The 17,514-nt window shown below is 24.8% G+C and overlaps 1 protein-coding gene across 1 annotated transcript in view; it reads right to left on the bottom strand.

Annotated features, from left to right (window-relative positions):
* The window catches only part of LOC122504694 (lachesin-like), a 280,358-nt gene that overhangs the window by 31,044 nt on the left and 231,800 nt on the right, over positions 1-17,514 (bottom strand). The window contains exons 5-6 of the mRNA XM_043615904.1: positions 647-762; positions 35-220 (exon numbers count right to left, since the gene is read on the bottom strand). Of these exons, the coding sequence (XP_043471839.1) occupies positions 35-220; positions 647-762 (302 nt within the window). The remainder of the gene's footprint in view (positions 1-34; positions 221-646; positions 763-17,514) is intronic.

Raw genomic sequence — 17,514 nt, 5'->3', positions numbered from 1 at the left:
TATTTGAAGTATATTGATCATTTAATCTCGTTACCTGACTGAGCATCGGTTCAGTGTTTACTTGACACATATAAGTGCCAGAATCGTTTTGGTTGACATTTGATACGTGCAGCTTCCATGTGTTATGACCATTGTGCGTCACTGATAGTCGTGGATTTTGCGCAACCATATGCGTGTGTATTGCCAGGATAGCCCGTGAATCGGATTTTATCCAAGCTACCTAAAAATTAAATTCCCACTAATTTATAATTGGAAATAATATTCTTAAATAAAATTTATAATAAATTATTTTATTTATTTGTCATAAAATTTACTTATAAATATTAAACGTTTACGAAAATTTTAATTTAACTAAATTTTAATCGATTTAAACTTAAATTGATCCAAAAACCAAAATGAAAATCGGATCAAGTTTTATTTAATTAAATCTAATTATTATTAATATTCTGTAGAATATTGTCAATTGAAAATGTTGAATTATGAATATTTGATAAATTATTCGTAATTCAAAATTTTCAATTGTTTACCTTCTTTTGTATTTTTTTTTAAATTTTTATTTTTATCTCGTTTTGTAAATGAAGATTTTGTGATTTTTGAAAATTGTTTTTTTGGAGAATATAAAGATTTTATAGATTTTTTTTAGTACCTTGAAACCTTGGAGATGTTCTACAACACAAGTAAAAGAGATATCGCGTCCTTGAATTACTGTGTGATTTTCCAGGGGAAATAAAAATTGGGGCATTACTGCTGGGGTGATTTGGCCTGAAAAATAAAAATAATTTATTTTTAATAATATTTATATTTTATTTTGTCCATTATATTTTTTTTTACTTAAAATTTATTTTGCTAGTTTTTATTGGTGTAAAAATGCAGAGTCAAAACTCGTCAACCGTGAATAATGAATTTTTGCATTATTTAAGAAAAATATTAATAACTCATTACTGTTTTGCTAGAAATTAATGGCAATTTTTTTGGTAGTCATTGAATATCCACTCTTTTAAATAAACTTAATTGTGAAAAAAAATTTTGAAAAATTTTTAATTTTTAATAACAATTTTATAAACAATTAGTGTTTTTTATGCTTTCTAGGGCAAGGATTTTAATGAAATTTATATGTAATATACATTGAACCTACATCTTTATATTCCCGAAAAAAAAATTTGTATTTCCAATTACAACCGGAGCAACGGTGCAACAAAAAATTCAAAATCTCCGGTTGTAATTGGAAATACAAATTTTTTTTTTCGGGAATATAAAGATGTAGGTTGGTTTGCTGTGAACTACAGATTTTCATAAATGTTTTGACTTTTCCAAAACTATAAAAAAAATGTATTCACGGTTGACGCACGCGTTTTGACTCTGCAAAAAATAACAATTTTTGCTTGAATTAGCAAATTTTACAAATAAATACTAATTTTTGCTAAATAAGTAAAATCAGGGTTGCCGCAGGTTAGGGAAATCAGGGAAAAATCAGGGATTTTTTTAAAAAAATTTATTTTAAATAACTTAATTTTATTGAAGAACTGCCATAAAGTTATTACTTATAAACCATTTAATGATGTTGAATTCTTTGAAAGAATTCAACTATTTTATAAAATATTAAAATTCTTTCCAGAAATTCAATTATTTTCAAAAATTTTTTTAAAAATTCTTGTCAACATTTTAATTAAATTTATAAATGGTAAAATTCTTCGCCGAAATTCAATTATATTCAAAGAATTTTTAATAAATTCAATTATTTTCATAAACAACAATATTTATCACAAGAATTCAATTATTTTAAAAATTAATAAAATTCTTCACAGAAATTCAATTATTTTCAAGGAATCAAAAAAAAAAAAAAAATTGTCGTCAACATCTCAATTATCTTTATAATTGAATTAGCAAAATTCTTCGACAAAATTCAACTATTTTCAGGAATTTTAATAAAATTCAATTATTTTCAAAAAATTTTAATATAATTCATGGCAGAATTTTAATTATTTTTAAAAATTTGTCTTAATTCAATGATTTTCAATATTCTACTATTTTAATAAAATTTTCCAAAAGAATTCAATTATTTAAAAACCATTTCAATAAATTTGTTCGCAAATATTCAATTATCTTCTAAAATAATGAAAATTTCACAGGAATTCAATTATTAAAAATAAAATTTGCATACATTTTTTCAAAAAAAAATCAATTGTTTTAAACTTTTTTTTATAAAATTCTTCCTAATAATTCAATTATTTTTATAATAAAACTCAATGCAGAATTTCAATTATTTGCTAAAATTTGTTGCTAAAATTCTATTCTAAGAATTAAATTTTAAAAAACATTCATTTATTCAAAAAATTATTTACATTTGTATTTGAATAATTGAATTCTCGTTGAATTTTCTAATAAAAATTGATTTAAAAATTAATTTCATATAAAGTTTTAGATTTAAGTTTGGAGAAGTTACTAATAATTGCAATTTTTAGAAATAATTTAATTTTGTAAACGTTACAAATTAAAATATTTGAAAATTGGAATTTTTCATACTTTTAATTAAAAATTCTATGGAATTTATTTTTTTCAAAAAGCTTAATTGCAATTTTTTAAAATTATTTCAAGTTTTTATTTTCTAATGTAGAATTGAAGAATATCCAAATAATCGAAATTTCGTAAAACTAAATTGTAAACTAAATTTGAATTTTTCAAATGAATTTGAAAATTCTCAAAAGAACTTTATCATAAATTATTAGAATTTTATTTAAAAATTTTAGAAAATAATTATTGAATTGAAAATAATTTTTAAGAAGTTACAATAAGAATATTTTTATATTATAATATCAAAAATGATTTTATCAATTTGCCATCTTTCATTATTATAAAACATGAAAAAATGGTTCAGTCCGAGTCAAAGACTCGGAGTGATCCATCTCTTCATGTTTTATAATAATATTCTTTAAAGTTATTGAATTTCAAAAGGTTTGAATTTGAAATTTTTGAAATCATTTTTCTTATGAAAAAATAATAATGATTAAAAAAGATGTTAAGTTCGAAAATTTGTAAATAAGTTCGATAAAACTTTTTTTTTTTTTTTGAGTATCTAATCATGTTTAAAGAGAATTAGAATATTCTTTAGGGTCAGGGAAAAAGTCAAAATTTTGTCTGGAAATCAGGGAAAAGTCAGGGAAAAACAAAATTAAATTTTTGTGGCAACCCTGAAAATTGACTAATAATTGAAAAGCAAAAATTCAGTTCCTACTAATTTAAATTAGGAAACTTTTTTCTAATTCAAATTTAATTGATTAAAATTGTCACTAAAATATTGAAAAAAATTTTTAAATATTGACTAAAATAAAAATTATTTGATTCAGGTAAATATTCATTTGATAGTTGTCAAGTAATCGTTTACAGGAATCAATAGTAAATTTTTCCTTCAGTGCATAATAATGTGAAACTAATTTTTGATTTAATTGTCTTGAAGGAAGTTTTGACTGTAAGTGTGCATCTGTTATACTATATATAAATGGTGGAATCTAACAATAATAATCGATTTCTCGTCGCCGTAACTTAGTTACGAAATTCTATACTCGTATTGTTTAATCTTAGGTGACAATACCTTAAATGCATGAACGCACAGCGGTCGATTAGATATTCAACGGGGTGGATGTTCTCGAAACTACACCCATATTCGCGTATTGAATTCTTGTATGCGTTCATGCAAAAGGAGCGATAAATGGAAAAATTCTTCAGGCGCAATCCTAATCCAGCAAAAAGGGCCAATTTTAAAAAGTTTTATAGCTCTCAGAGTCAGGGAAAGTAGAAAATGTTCTCTTCATCTCTATTCATTTCACTTGATATATAAAAAAATAAATTCTTTCTCCTTCTCCTTCTTCTTTTTTTTATTCTCAAGAAAAATTTTTCTTCTTCAATATTTGTAAGCTACTGTATTTTACCTCTCAAAAGGATTATTCAAATAGAAGGCAAATTTCTTCTCTCTTTCTATCTTTCGACATTTTTCAAATTAGTACAATTTTTTTTTAATTTTTCTTTTAGAAAAATATTTTCAATTACGAAAAGGAAAGCAAATTTTCTGGAGGAAAATCAGGGTTAACACAGATCAGGGAAGTCAGGAAATACAGAGAAAAGTTAGGAAAAAGTAGAATTGTTCAGAATCAGGGAAAACTCTGGAATTTTTATTAAACTGGAAAAAAATTATTTTTTATATTTCATAAGAAAATTCTGAATTTTGGTGTCTTTTTGTTTGTTCCATATAAACTATGAAATTACCACGAATTCTAATACAAAGCCTTCAATTTTTTCTATTTCTGACAATAATTTCTTTTTAAATAACTTAATTCTTGAAAAACTATCACAAAATTATTATTACTTAAAAATTATTTAATGAATTATTTTACTTAAATATTTCAAAATTAATTCAATTTTAAAAGAGTTGCGTTAACAATTTTCATAAGTAAATGAACTTCAAACGGTTTTAATTTGAAATCTTATAAAATTTCAATGTTGAATGAATTTAACTAGCAATTTTAATGAACTTATGTAGATTTTTAAAAAATTTTAATAATTCAAAATCTTATGAAATTAGTTAAATTTTTCAATATATATATTTAATTAATTATTCAAAATACTGGATTTTTAGAAAAGTTTTAGTTAAAATCATTAAAAAAATTGAATTTTGAAGAAGTCGCAAATGATTACAGAAATTCAATTATTTTCAAAAGTATTAAAATTCTTCGCAGTTGTTGTTGTTCAAAAATTTAAATAAATTTTTGGCAAAATTTCAATTACCTTTAAAAGTAATAAAATTCTTCTCCTAAATTTAATTATTTTCAAAAATTTTCGTCAACTTAATAATCATTTTCAATATCTACTATTTTAATAAAGTTTTTCAAAAAAGAACTCAATTATTAAAAAAAATTTTAATAAAATTCTACGCAAATTTTTAATTCTTTTCATAAATGTAATAATTCCATAGAAATTTCTATTCTTTACAAACTTTTTATAAATTAATAAATAAATACTTTGCAAATATTTAATTATTTTCATAAATAATCAAATTTTTTACTGGAATTCAATTATTTAAAATAAATTTTTTTCTTTTTTAAAAATAATCAATTATTTAAAAGAATTTTTATAAAATTCTTTGCTGGAATTCAATTATTTTCAAATTTTAGTGCAACTCTTCGCAAAAATTCAATTATTTTCCAAACTTTTAATAAATTTTTATAAAAGTATTAAATTATTAAAATTTTAATTAAATTCGGCAATTAAAATGGTAAAAATTTAATTCCTCATAAATAGTAAAATTTTTCGCTGGAATTCAATTATTTAATGTTTTGAAATACAATTTTCATAAAATATTTCAAAAAAATCAATTTTTTATAAAATTTTTCGCAAAAAATTAATTATTTTTAATTGGAATAGTAGGTAAAAAAATTTGTTACACGAATCCTTATTAATAAAATCAGACTTTTGTCTGTACATTGCATAGAATTCAAAATTTCTATTATATTCCTTCTTTTTACACTCTAAGGAATGCGAAAATACTATTAAGAAAATTATGTGTGTATGTGTATATGTGTGTATGTGTGTATGTGTGTATGTGTGTATGTATGTCCGCAAATTTTCGACCGCGTATCACGGAAAAACGGTTCGATCGTTTGAAGTGAAACTTGGCAGTCTTTTAGGCATTAGCCTAACTTAAAATCCTAGCGATAGTAGATTAAAAAATATTAATATGGACGAAAGTTATGCCATTTTTTCAAAAATTCGAAAATTCGAAATTTTTAGTTTTTTCATATACTTTAGTGAATTGTACTTAAACTTGGTAAAGGGTTAATTTTAGTGTTTTTTATGAAGATTTAATCGTCAGAATAATAAAATTTTGAATAACAAATAAAAAGTGTTAGATTTAAATATTGAAAAATTAAAAAGTTTAAAAATTGAAATTTTTTTGTAATTAATTTTTATACGGTTGTATTTCTTAGGTCAACAATAAAAATTTGTTGTTGAAATCATAAGTTTACTTTCTTAAAAAAATTCTATTAGGTCAGAATATTAACAATATCCATATAATTAATATGAGACTTTTGTCAGTATGTTGCACAGAATTCAAAATTGCTATTATATTTTATTAATTAATGATCAAAAAATGAAAAACTCAAATTTCATTCTGATGACTAAATTGTAATAAAAAATACTAAAATTAACCGTGTATAAAATTTAAGTAAAATTAATGACAATAATTATTTCAAAAGATAAATTTTGAATTTTAAAAATTTTGAAAATATATAGCACTAGCTGTCATGTCGTACCCGTCTTCGACGGGTTTTAGTTTCTACCAATACATTTAACAATGTTTCTACCAATCTGCGGAAAATCAAAAATACCCGGGATAAATTAATTAATAATTAATAATTAATAATTAATAATTAATAATTAGTTAATTAATAATAATTAATAATTAGTTAATAATTAATTAATTAATAATTATTTCTTAAAATTTAACATTTTTTTCTTCTCTTTTATATCATTAAGCTTTATTATTTTTGTGCTCTTAAAAAATACTTTACTTATTCAATAGTCTCCACCCTTCGGTAAAAAATCTAAATTATGGAAAATTATCAAAAATTCAAAAAACCGAATTTCTTAAAATTCAACATTTTTCCTTCTTTTTTATAGCATTTAGCTTTATTATTTTTGTGCTCTTAAAAAATACTTTACCTAATTTGTTATCTCCACCCTTCGGTAAAAAATCTAAAATTATGGAAAATTAGCAAAAATTCAAAAAACCGAATTTCTTAAAATTCAACATTTTTCCTTCTTTTTTATGGCATTTAGCTAATTATTTTTGTTTAATGTAGCAAATTTTTTACTTTACATACTGATCTTTAAATAAAAAACTTTAATAACTTTTCCTGAAAAGCTTGCTTAAAGATTAAAAATCACTATTTTCTTAGAAAAAAGTTGATCTAAAAAAACGAAAAAAAATTTCAAAATACATCTTTTTTAAAAATTTTATCGTAGAAATGGGTTGTATTTATCTGAAAAAGTTAGCTAAGGATAGTTTTTTCATTCATTTTACAAAAGATAAAAAATTTGCATTTTTTTGTTTTTTTGAATTTTTTGGAAAAATGTAATAACTTTTGTTCAAGTTAATATTTTTTAATCGGATAAGGCTATGATTGTAAGTTACTTTAATACCTAATAGACTGCCAAATTTCACTTTAATTGGTTGAACCGTTTTCAATTGATGCGCGAACAAAGTTTTGCATACAGACAGAGACAGACAGACAGAAATTTTTTTTACATTTTTAGAATTCTAATGTCTCAAAACGAAAAAATATATAAAAATTTTCAAGTTTGGAGCAATGTACAGATAGTAATCTGATTTTATTAATATAGATAATGTTCGTTCACATTAATAACTTTTAGTTTACTATAGCTACACTAAAAAAAGTTATATGATTCAAGTAATTATAATTATTTGAAAAATAATATCTTATTTAAAAAGTTTTTATTTCGATCTAATAAGAATTTATTTCGTTTAAATAATTTTATTTAGTTGAATCAAATAAATCTTAATTGGATTAATTAAATAAATACTTGACTCTAATAAATAAATTTATTTAACACAAATCATTTCTAAATTTTATATTTTTTCATGGATTGCTTCTAAACTTTCTATAGTTGAGTATTACATGTTATTTAGTCACATTTTAGCATAATTTTTCAAAAATACTTTCTTATAACGAAGATGTAAGTATAAAAATGTTTTGAATATCAAAAAATTGAAAAAATTATAATTGATACCAATTGCTATGAAGCTTAATTCAATAGTATTTGTGGGCTCTCTGATTTAACTTTTAGAGATATCTTGATCAATGTAAAGACAAAAGTTAAACACGGTGTTTATTTTGGTTTAAAACAATTTCCGGCTTTGTCCAAATTTTTCCTGGTTTACTGGACGGGTTTTTTTTAATAATACATTTAACAGGGTGCTTACCAACCAGAAAAGACGTAAAATATCAGGGAATTTAATGTAACCAAGAAAAACTGGATCTACTTGCTATACAATTAGTTCGAATTAGACTGTACTATAACTCAAAAAACTGGAGGAAATTTTAGATTTATTTTAATACATTATATTGATTGCAGTACTACAAATTGAGAAATATTGTTTTCTGCATTTGAATTAGTTAAAAATAACTAATTTGATAATAAAAAGTCGGTCACTGTTTCAAATGGTATTATTTTCCTAATGAAATAGACAATAGTAACTAATTATTATTTTTTCCCTGTCAAATCAAATTCCCGGCTATTTTCCGGTTTTCTAGGTTGGTAGATACACTGTTAAGTGCATTATCAGAAACTACAACCCGTCGAAGACGGGTACGACAGCTAGTACATTATTATATTAAAAAACCACTTGTTCGAATGTATTCGTGTAAACAATTTTTTTACCTACTATTCCAATTAAAATTTAACTCGGACGTAAAAGTTTATTCAATATTAATTATTTTTGTAAATAATAGAACGTATCTCAGAATTTTAAATATTTTTTATATAATTTTAAACAAATTCCCTGAAAAATGCAATTATTTTTAAAAATTTTATTAAAAATCGTCGAAAGAATTCAATTATTTAAAAATTTGTTGATAAAATTCTATATGAGAATTCAATTTTTGGAAACATTCAATTATTAAATAAATTATTTATTTTTGTATTTAAGGGTCAATCTCTAGAAAGGAACAAATTCAGAATTGAAATTTCATTTTAAAAAAAGTTGAAAATTCACTTTTATTATTAGTCCTTTGGCAAAAGGGGGATCCTAATAAGCCTATAAAATACGTGGTTACAATCTTTATCAACATTATTATTAAAAATTAATGTTTTTTAATCAGAATTTTTGTTGAAAATTTCTCGCAGCTAAATGGTTTTCAAAATTGATGAAAATTAATTAAAACTCGTTACTCAGGGGTTTTAGGGGTCGCCGATTACGAATCCGATGTCAGTTTCTCAAAATCCAAAATGGTGGATCCAATATGGCAGACACTTTCTTCAAAAATTTAACGGATTTGCTTGAAACTCGTTACTCGGGGGTTTTCGGGGTTGCTGATTATGAATTTCAAGATAGTTTTTGAAAATTGAAAATGGCGGATCCAATATGGTGGACACTTTTTTCAAAAATTCATCGGGTATGCTTGAAACTCGTTATTCGGGAGTTTTCGGGGTTGCTGATTACGAATCCGATGTCAGTTTTTGAAAATTCAAAATCCCGAAATCCCCAGAGCGACAAGTTTTAAGTCAATCTAATTAATTATTCATACTAGATCAGCCATTTGCAATTATCAAAAACAAACATCAAATTCGAATTCAGCGACCCCAAAAACCCCTGAGGAACGAATTTCTATCGAATAGCATCAATCTTCAAATTATCCGCCATATTGGATCCGCCATTTAAAATTTTTTAAAACTGACCCAAAATTCGTAATCAGCGACCCCGAAAACCCCCTAATAACAAGTTTCAAGGAAATCCGATGAATTTTTCAAAAAGTGTCCGCCATGTTGGATCCGCCATTTTGAATTTTTAAAAACTAATAACAGATTCGTAATCAGCGACCCCGAAAACCACCAAGTAACAAATTTTATGCAAATCTGAGCAGTTTTGAAAAAAAATGTCGGCCATATTGGATCCGCCATTTTGAATTTTCAAAAACTGACATGAGATTCGTAATCAGCAACCCCGAAAACCCCCGAGTAACGAGTTTCAAGCAAATCCGATGAATGTTTTAAAAAATTGTCCGCCATGTTGGATCCGCCATTTTGAATTTTCAAAAATTATTATCATATTCGTAATCAGCAACTCTAAAAACCCCCGAGTAACGATTTTCAGGCGAATCCGATGATTAATAAAGTCTGTAATTTACGTGCTGTGTAATGGAAATATACTCTCTAAATCTGAATATGTGAAATTTCACTTATTGTACGTTATAAGTCGTCCTCTCGATCAATAAGTGCATATACACTTATAAATAAGTGAATTTTTCACTTATTCTGAGTGAAATTTCACTTATTATAAGTGTATATGCACTTATTCATCGAGAAGACGACTTATAACGTACAAATATGTGAATTTTCACATATTCAGATTTAGAGAGTACCATGGGTAACGGAGGGGAGTTTTCTTCCATTATACAGCTTCAAAATGTTATGATTCTAATATAAAAAAAATAAATATTATAAATAAATTAATGACAGCATTTGTTTTCTTTGTTTTTAAATAAAACAATGTTTTAAAGATTATTAAAAATTATTATTATTTACGTCCTAAAAACTAAATTTACTGCGGTAACGGAGGGGAGTTTTTATTGTGTCGATGAACACTGACAAACTAAAGATTCTTTTAAAACTAATTGTTTTCATTTTGTTTCATCATTTTATGCAATAACCATAACTATACTGACACTACAAAGAGTTTTGATGTATTTATTAATATTTTATCGTTTTTGTTTATATTTTATAATTATATTTGTGAGCGGTAACGGAGGGGAGTTTTATTTCTGTACAAAACTAATTTAAGGTATTAGTCGAGCAGTTGGCTCTGGTCAAAAATTTACCGGGCCGCTTACTAGAGTGGGGCAGTGAGAGTGAGAGAGATAGTTTAACTCCCCACTCTATTCGTTCGTATGGAAATTCATATAATTTAGGTATTTTTTTAACTTTCTGTCAATATATTTATAGTTTGGCGCGGTCAAAAAATGTCATGTTTTTTCTATTCATTTGTTTCATCTAATTGAATACTTTGGTAGTTTTATTTCAAAATCTGACGATTAGTTATCATATAAATAATTATTAAACAAAATTAATGCATGCATTGGGTGCTCCCTCCATGCAAAATGTATGAACTTTGAATTCATTTTTTGAAGCTTTGAAACGGTCGAAATTAATGAAATTGGTCTCATTCTGTAGATAAATACTTCAGGAATAAGTATGCAAAATTTGAAAAAAATCTGACGAAAACCATTTTACGCGACTAATACCTTAATTCTAGGTAAAAATAACTAACAAATATTTTACTTTATTTTTCATGATTCAATTAGAAATAAAATAATAAGTAGATATTACCGGGCAAAAGATTTTTTTGTATTACAGAATTAATATAATACCTTTTCTATAAATGAAACTTCCCAGGCGCGAAAGACCAGTGCTGACGATGGGTTGAAACTTGACTGAGTCTTGAACGCCCAGCGTGGGTAACCCAGAGTTGGAGCAGTCTTTATATCATTGTCACTCAATATTGGTTCAGCATGGGACACCAATGTTCGTCCCATGCTCGATTCAAGACTCGGTCAATCTTCGTGAGTGGAGCTTCAACATCCAGTCTTTATTCAATCTTGAATCAATCTTGATAGTTTATTTATTACCGTGCACGGTGAGCTTGGATGAAATTCAACCCAAAAGTCATGACCCTTTCTGGTTTATTTTTGATATTATTTAAGTGATGTCTAATAATCATTTTAAGATAAAAATTAAAATAATCGTTGGAGGGAAACTCAAATTATATTGATTTTTTAATTTTTTTCTAGGTTATTGTACATATTTTCTGAAGGATAATGTTTTAAACAATATTTATTGCTTCAAAAGATATCTTTTAACATTAAAAAACATTCTATTTAGTAAAAACAATATTTTAATATTTATAAAGCTAAAAAATTGTCGAAAAAGTCGAAAAAGTGTGAATTTTTTCGTTTTTCTGAAAATTACTCTTTTATAAGTCATTAAACACTACTATTAAATAAATATACTATTAAATATATTAAATATATATACTATTAAATTAAAAATCGTTAATGGAATTTCGTTGAATTTTCTAAAATAAATGAACATGATTTCTGTTAGTTCAATAAAAAGTTTATTTATTTAAAATTGTTTAAAATTAAACTTTTTTAAACATAATTATTATTATATGGTTTTCAAGTAAGGTCCAGAAAAAAGATTTCACCAAAGAAACTGGACTTAATGACAAATTTCAATTACTTTTTCATTAAAAACGAACTTTAAATCATCATATTTCTGTAACGACAATAGATAGAATAGTTTTTCTTGTTTAGTTTTCCAGGAAATTTTATGTACTTTAATTTACATTTGCATAATAGTAGTGTTTAATGACTTATGAAAGAGTAATTTTCAGAAAAACGAAAAAATTCACACTTTTTCGACTTTTTCGACAATTTTTTAGCTTTATAAATATTAAAATATTGTTTTTACTAAATAGAATGTTTTTTAATGTTAAAAGATATCTTTTGAAGCAATAAATATTGTTTAAAACATTATCCTTCAGAAAATATGTACAATAACCTAGAAAAAAATTAAAAAATCAATATAATTTGAGTTTCCCTCCAACGATTATTTTAATTTTTATCTTAAAATGATTATTAGACATCACTTAAATGATATCAAAAATAAACCAGAAAGGGTCATGACTTTTGGGTTGAATTTCATCCAAGCTCACCGTGCGTGTGCACTTACCAATATTAGATATAAATTAGATATAAATATTTATAAATTATTTAATATTAAAATATTATTATCTGATATTTTTTAGTAATTTTTTATACTATTTAAAAATTATTATTCTTATTATTAATTATTATTAAATAATATAATAAGAATTATTATTATTATTATTAAGATATCAATTGGTAAATAAATATTAATATTTATTTAGTGTATAATATTTATATTAATTATATAAGATTCATATCAATAAAGTTAAATTATTATATATTATTTTTTTTTTCTTGCACAGTGTCAAATTATTATTTCAAAGTTCAAGAGTTTCGTTTATCTGAAAAATTTTCAGTGAAAAAAATGTTCATTAGGTAGTAATAAATATTTATGCCTAGTAGTTTTACACTAGGTTTAACTGTTTACTGAATATTATCAAAAATATATTTTTCGTCAAACGCGCGCGACTAAACACAAATAACCTTGAGACTTTACAGCGTGACGTTGCGATTGTCGTGCTCCCACCATCCCATCTACTCAATACACTCCCCGCCTGTGACGTCATGAGGGGAAAGCATTGAGTAGATGGGATGGTGGTATTTGTGTTTAGTCGCGCGCGTTTGACGAAAAATATATTTTTGATAATATTCAGTAAACAGTTAATCCTAGTGTAAAATTACTAAGCATAAATATTTATCACTACCTAATGAACATTTTTTTCACTGAAAATTTTTCAGATAAACGAAACTCTTGAATTTGAAAATAATAATTTGACACTGTGCGAGAAAAAAAATAATATATAATTTAACTTATAAAATTATCAGAAAAAATATTTTAATATTAAATAATTTATAAATATTTATAGATAATATTGTACAGTGCACACGGTAATAAAGAAACTGAATATTGTATCAAGATTGACCGAGTCTTGAATCGAGCATGGGACGAACATTGGTATCCCATGTTGAGTGACGGCACTGGCATTGATATAGTAGATTAGGCGAGAAGCCTTCTGTGGCCGAGCGGTTTAAATGCGTGCGTTAGATACTTCCGGTATGCGTTAGGGGCGGGGGGCGTGAGTTCGATCCCACATGCGAGCGAATATTTTTCATTCTTTGTTTTAAGCGTCATATAAAATAATAAAATTGTGTGTTGTGTTGTGAATAAAAAATGTGAACATGTTTATAAATAATGTTAAAAGTCTGTTAAAAATCAAGAAAAAAATGTAACGATTAACAGAAAAATTGTCTTTTTTACTAAAATTATTTTTTTAAAATTACTATTCAAATGATATTTATTGTTAGTAATATATTCTTATTTATATGAAAATAATATAATTATTACAAATAATAACTTATTGTCATTAAATATATATGTATATATACGCACATGAATTAAAATAATAACAATAATATTTATTATTATTATTAATAATTCATATATTCACATTATATTGAATAAACGTGAGAAACGAGTAAATTTGGGAACAGTGGAAGCAGTCTTGTTTCAGTCCTGCATTAGGCGTCCGCAGCATTGATTGAGCATTGGTGTCCAATGCTGAATCAAGGCTCGCGCTGCAGTCTGGAATCGGTGTTACATTAAAGCTTCGATCAGTCCTGCTCTCGCTGATTCACTCATGCTCAATCAATGTTGACCAATGCTCGGCCAATCTTTATAAAGCCTGAACTCGGCGTCACTTCGCGCCTGGGTTACTTCATGAACGGTAACGGAGGGGAGTTTTTATGCTATATAAACACGTGTATCTTTAAATATTTCAAATTTTCGATTTATTTTTCATAGGATCCGATTAAATCATGATGAATGCTATTATTAGGACGTAAAGATTTTGAAAAATTATTTTTATTTATTTTTAAAAATCTAATGTATGTGTCATGTGTCCCGATTGTGAGAATGACCCTTAAATAAATGAATTCTCGGAGAATTTTCTAATAAAAATTGATTTTTAAATGAATTTTACTTAGAATTTTAGATAATAATTGAATATTAAAAGCATTACAGCATAAATGTTTAGAATGAAATAAATTTTGAAAATTTTTCAATTTAAAATCTTTTGAAAATTTAAATTTTGCATACTTTTAAGTATTAACTAAGAATCATGTAGAATTAATTTTTTTTTAAAAAGTTTAATTGAATTTTTTTTGTAATTATTTGAAGTTTTTATTTTCTAATATATTATATTTAATTGAAGAATTTTCGAATAATCAATATTTCGTAAAATTGAATTGTAATCAAATGGAGTTGAAAATTCTCAAGGAACTTTTTCGAAAATAATTAAAAATAATTGATTTAAAGAAGAAGTTTAGTTAAAAATTTTAGAAAATAACTGAGTTTGAAGTGATGAAAATAATTTTGAAGAAGTTACAGTAACAATATTCTTATAATATAAAATAATGATGTTATCAATCGGCCATCTTTAATTATTAGAAAACATGAAGAAAGCGATATCTTTATGTTTTATAATAATATTCTTGCAAGTTGTTGAATTTCAAAAAGGTTTGAATTTGGAATTTTTGACAATTTAATTACTAAAACTAATGGATTTATAGAAGAATTTTAAAGTTAAAAATACTTTATGTTTTATAATAATATTCTTATAAGTTGTTGATTAAATATTTATTTAAAAAAGAAGTTATTGATGTTTTCGAATAATTTTACAATTAAAGAAATTCGTAAATAAATGTAATGTAACATTTTTTTGAGCATCTATAATCATTGTTATTTTTCATTCATTCATTCATTTTTAAAGTATTAAAACTTTTGTACATCATTGCCCTTCTTTATTATATTTTAGACTTTCTTACAAAATTTCAAATTTTCAACTCAATTTATAAAATATTTAAAGGGAAAAGTGGTCGAAAAAATTACCATTGAATTTCTAACAGTCACATGCTGTTAATCAGAATATTCTTTAGGGTCAGGGAAAAAGTCAACATTTTGTTTGGAAATCAGAGAAAAGTCAGGGAAAAATAAAATAAAATTTTTGTGGTAACCCTGAAAATGTTAATAATTTGTACTCATCGTAAGAATATATTTATATTTTTGACCGTCGACAAAGATTATTTGTTAATTGCACTTGGTAGAAGTTTTGTCTACTTTTTTTTTGTAGAGAAACTGTTTGAGAAAGTAGGGGGAGGTGGATAGGAGGAAAAATATGCAGGCGGATTTTCAGATCAGGAAAGTGCTGTGCTAAATTCAAAATTCCGCGAATTCCTTCAAGATTGGAACGTTCACTCGAAGAAGGGTAGTAGGAAACTGTGGAGATGAAGGGGGTTGGAAAAGAGAAAGATGGAGAGACACAGTACAGCCGGAAGTTGCATTACGTGCTTGGAATAATAGCGAAAATCCTTTCTACATAAGTATAAGTATGCATACACGCATATACACAGTCACTTTTACTCAACTAAAATATCACGCTTCGTAAAGTGGGATTTAAAGGGGAAAAAGAGAGGGAAAAGTCCATCTCTCTTCTTCTGCTTCTTCTCTTTTTTTTTGCCTCCCTGAAGAGAGCTTCGATGGAGAGAAATGAGGATGCGATAATGACAGGACCCTAAATAATATTTAACTGTCACGCAACACTCTGAATACGAATTGCGATTTCTAAACGTTCACCGCTTTTATCCACAATCTTTTTCTCCTCGAGCTGTATTTCTCTCTTTCTTTCTCTGCATTGAAAAGATGCTGGAGATTTTTAGGAGAATAAAATTGTGATGATGTAAAATTTCTGTTTTTTTTTCGAAAAGATAGGATTTTATATTTGGAAGATAATAAATTTAGTTGTAAATATGATTTAAGATGTTGATTTCTTTAGAGCTTTTATACTATTACTGCACTCGGGGGGAAAGTATATTTTACTTGATCAAGTAGGGTAACTGTGTTTTATTTGATTTGCTATAAGCAATGGTTTCTAGGAACCCAGCTGAAAAAGTTCTATAGAATTTCACTAGAATCATTCCATATGAATTCTGGTGAATATTCTATAGAATTTTACTAGAACGGTTCTATAGAATTACTACATGAATTCTACTAAATTTTAATGATTTTTAATTAGAAAGAATATAAATTATAATTTTTTTGAGCCCTGCATACAGGGCTCGAACTAGGTCCATAAATCCCGTAAACGTCCGTAAATTTGATTCATGTCCGTAAGAGTCAGTTTTTTTAAAAAAGGTCTGAAAAGTCCGTAATTTGATTAAAAAAGGACAATAAGTTTGTAAATTGTACGATACAATTTAGAAACTTTTAAAAAAATTACAAATGATCGCAAAATTCAATCATTTTCAAAAGTAATAAAATTCTTTGCAAAAATTCAATTCTGCTCAAAAATTTTTAAAAATTCTTGTCAAAATTTCCATTACTTTTATAAATAATAAAATTCTTCTCCAAAATTCAATTATTTTCAAAAATTTTAATAAAATTTTTGGCAAAATTTCAATTTATTTTCAAAATTTTTCTCAATTTAATGATTTTCAATATCTATTATTTTCATAAAATTATAAAAATTTCACAGAAATTCAATTATTTACAAATTTTTTATAAATTTCTTCGCATTATAATTCAATTGTTTTTATAAATAAATAATATTTTTTCTGGGATTCAATTATATATTTCTAAAAAATAAAATTCTTTTTAGGAATTTAATTATTTTCATAAATAGTAAAACTCATCGCAGAATAAATTCAATTAATTTTAATGAAATTTTAATCAAATTCCTCGATAAATGTAATTTTTATTAAAATTCGTCAGACGAATTCAATTATTTCAAAATTTGCTGATAAAATTCTTTATGAGAATTAAATTTTAAGAAAGATTCAATTATTCAATAAATTATTTATTTTTGTATTTAAATAATTAAATTCTGATAGAATTTTATAATAAAAATTGATTTAAAAATTAATATCAGTTAAAATTAAATGAATTTGAAAATTTTAAAAAAACTATTTCAAAAATTAATAAAAATAATAGATTTATAGAAAAATGTTAGTTAAAACTAAA

This window comes from Leptopilina heterotoma, unplaced genomic scaffold (genome assembly GCF_015476425.1).
Source record: "Leptopilina heterotoma isolate Lh14 unplaced genomic scaffold, ASM1547642v1 Lhet_31, whole genome shotgun sequence".
NCBI lineage: Eukaryota > Metazoa > Arthropoda > Insecta > Hymenoptera > Figitidae > Leptopilina > Leptopilina heterotoma.
This window is presented reverse-complemented; position numbering and strand designations above follow the sequence as displayed.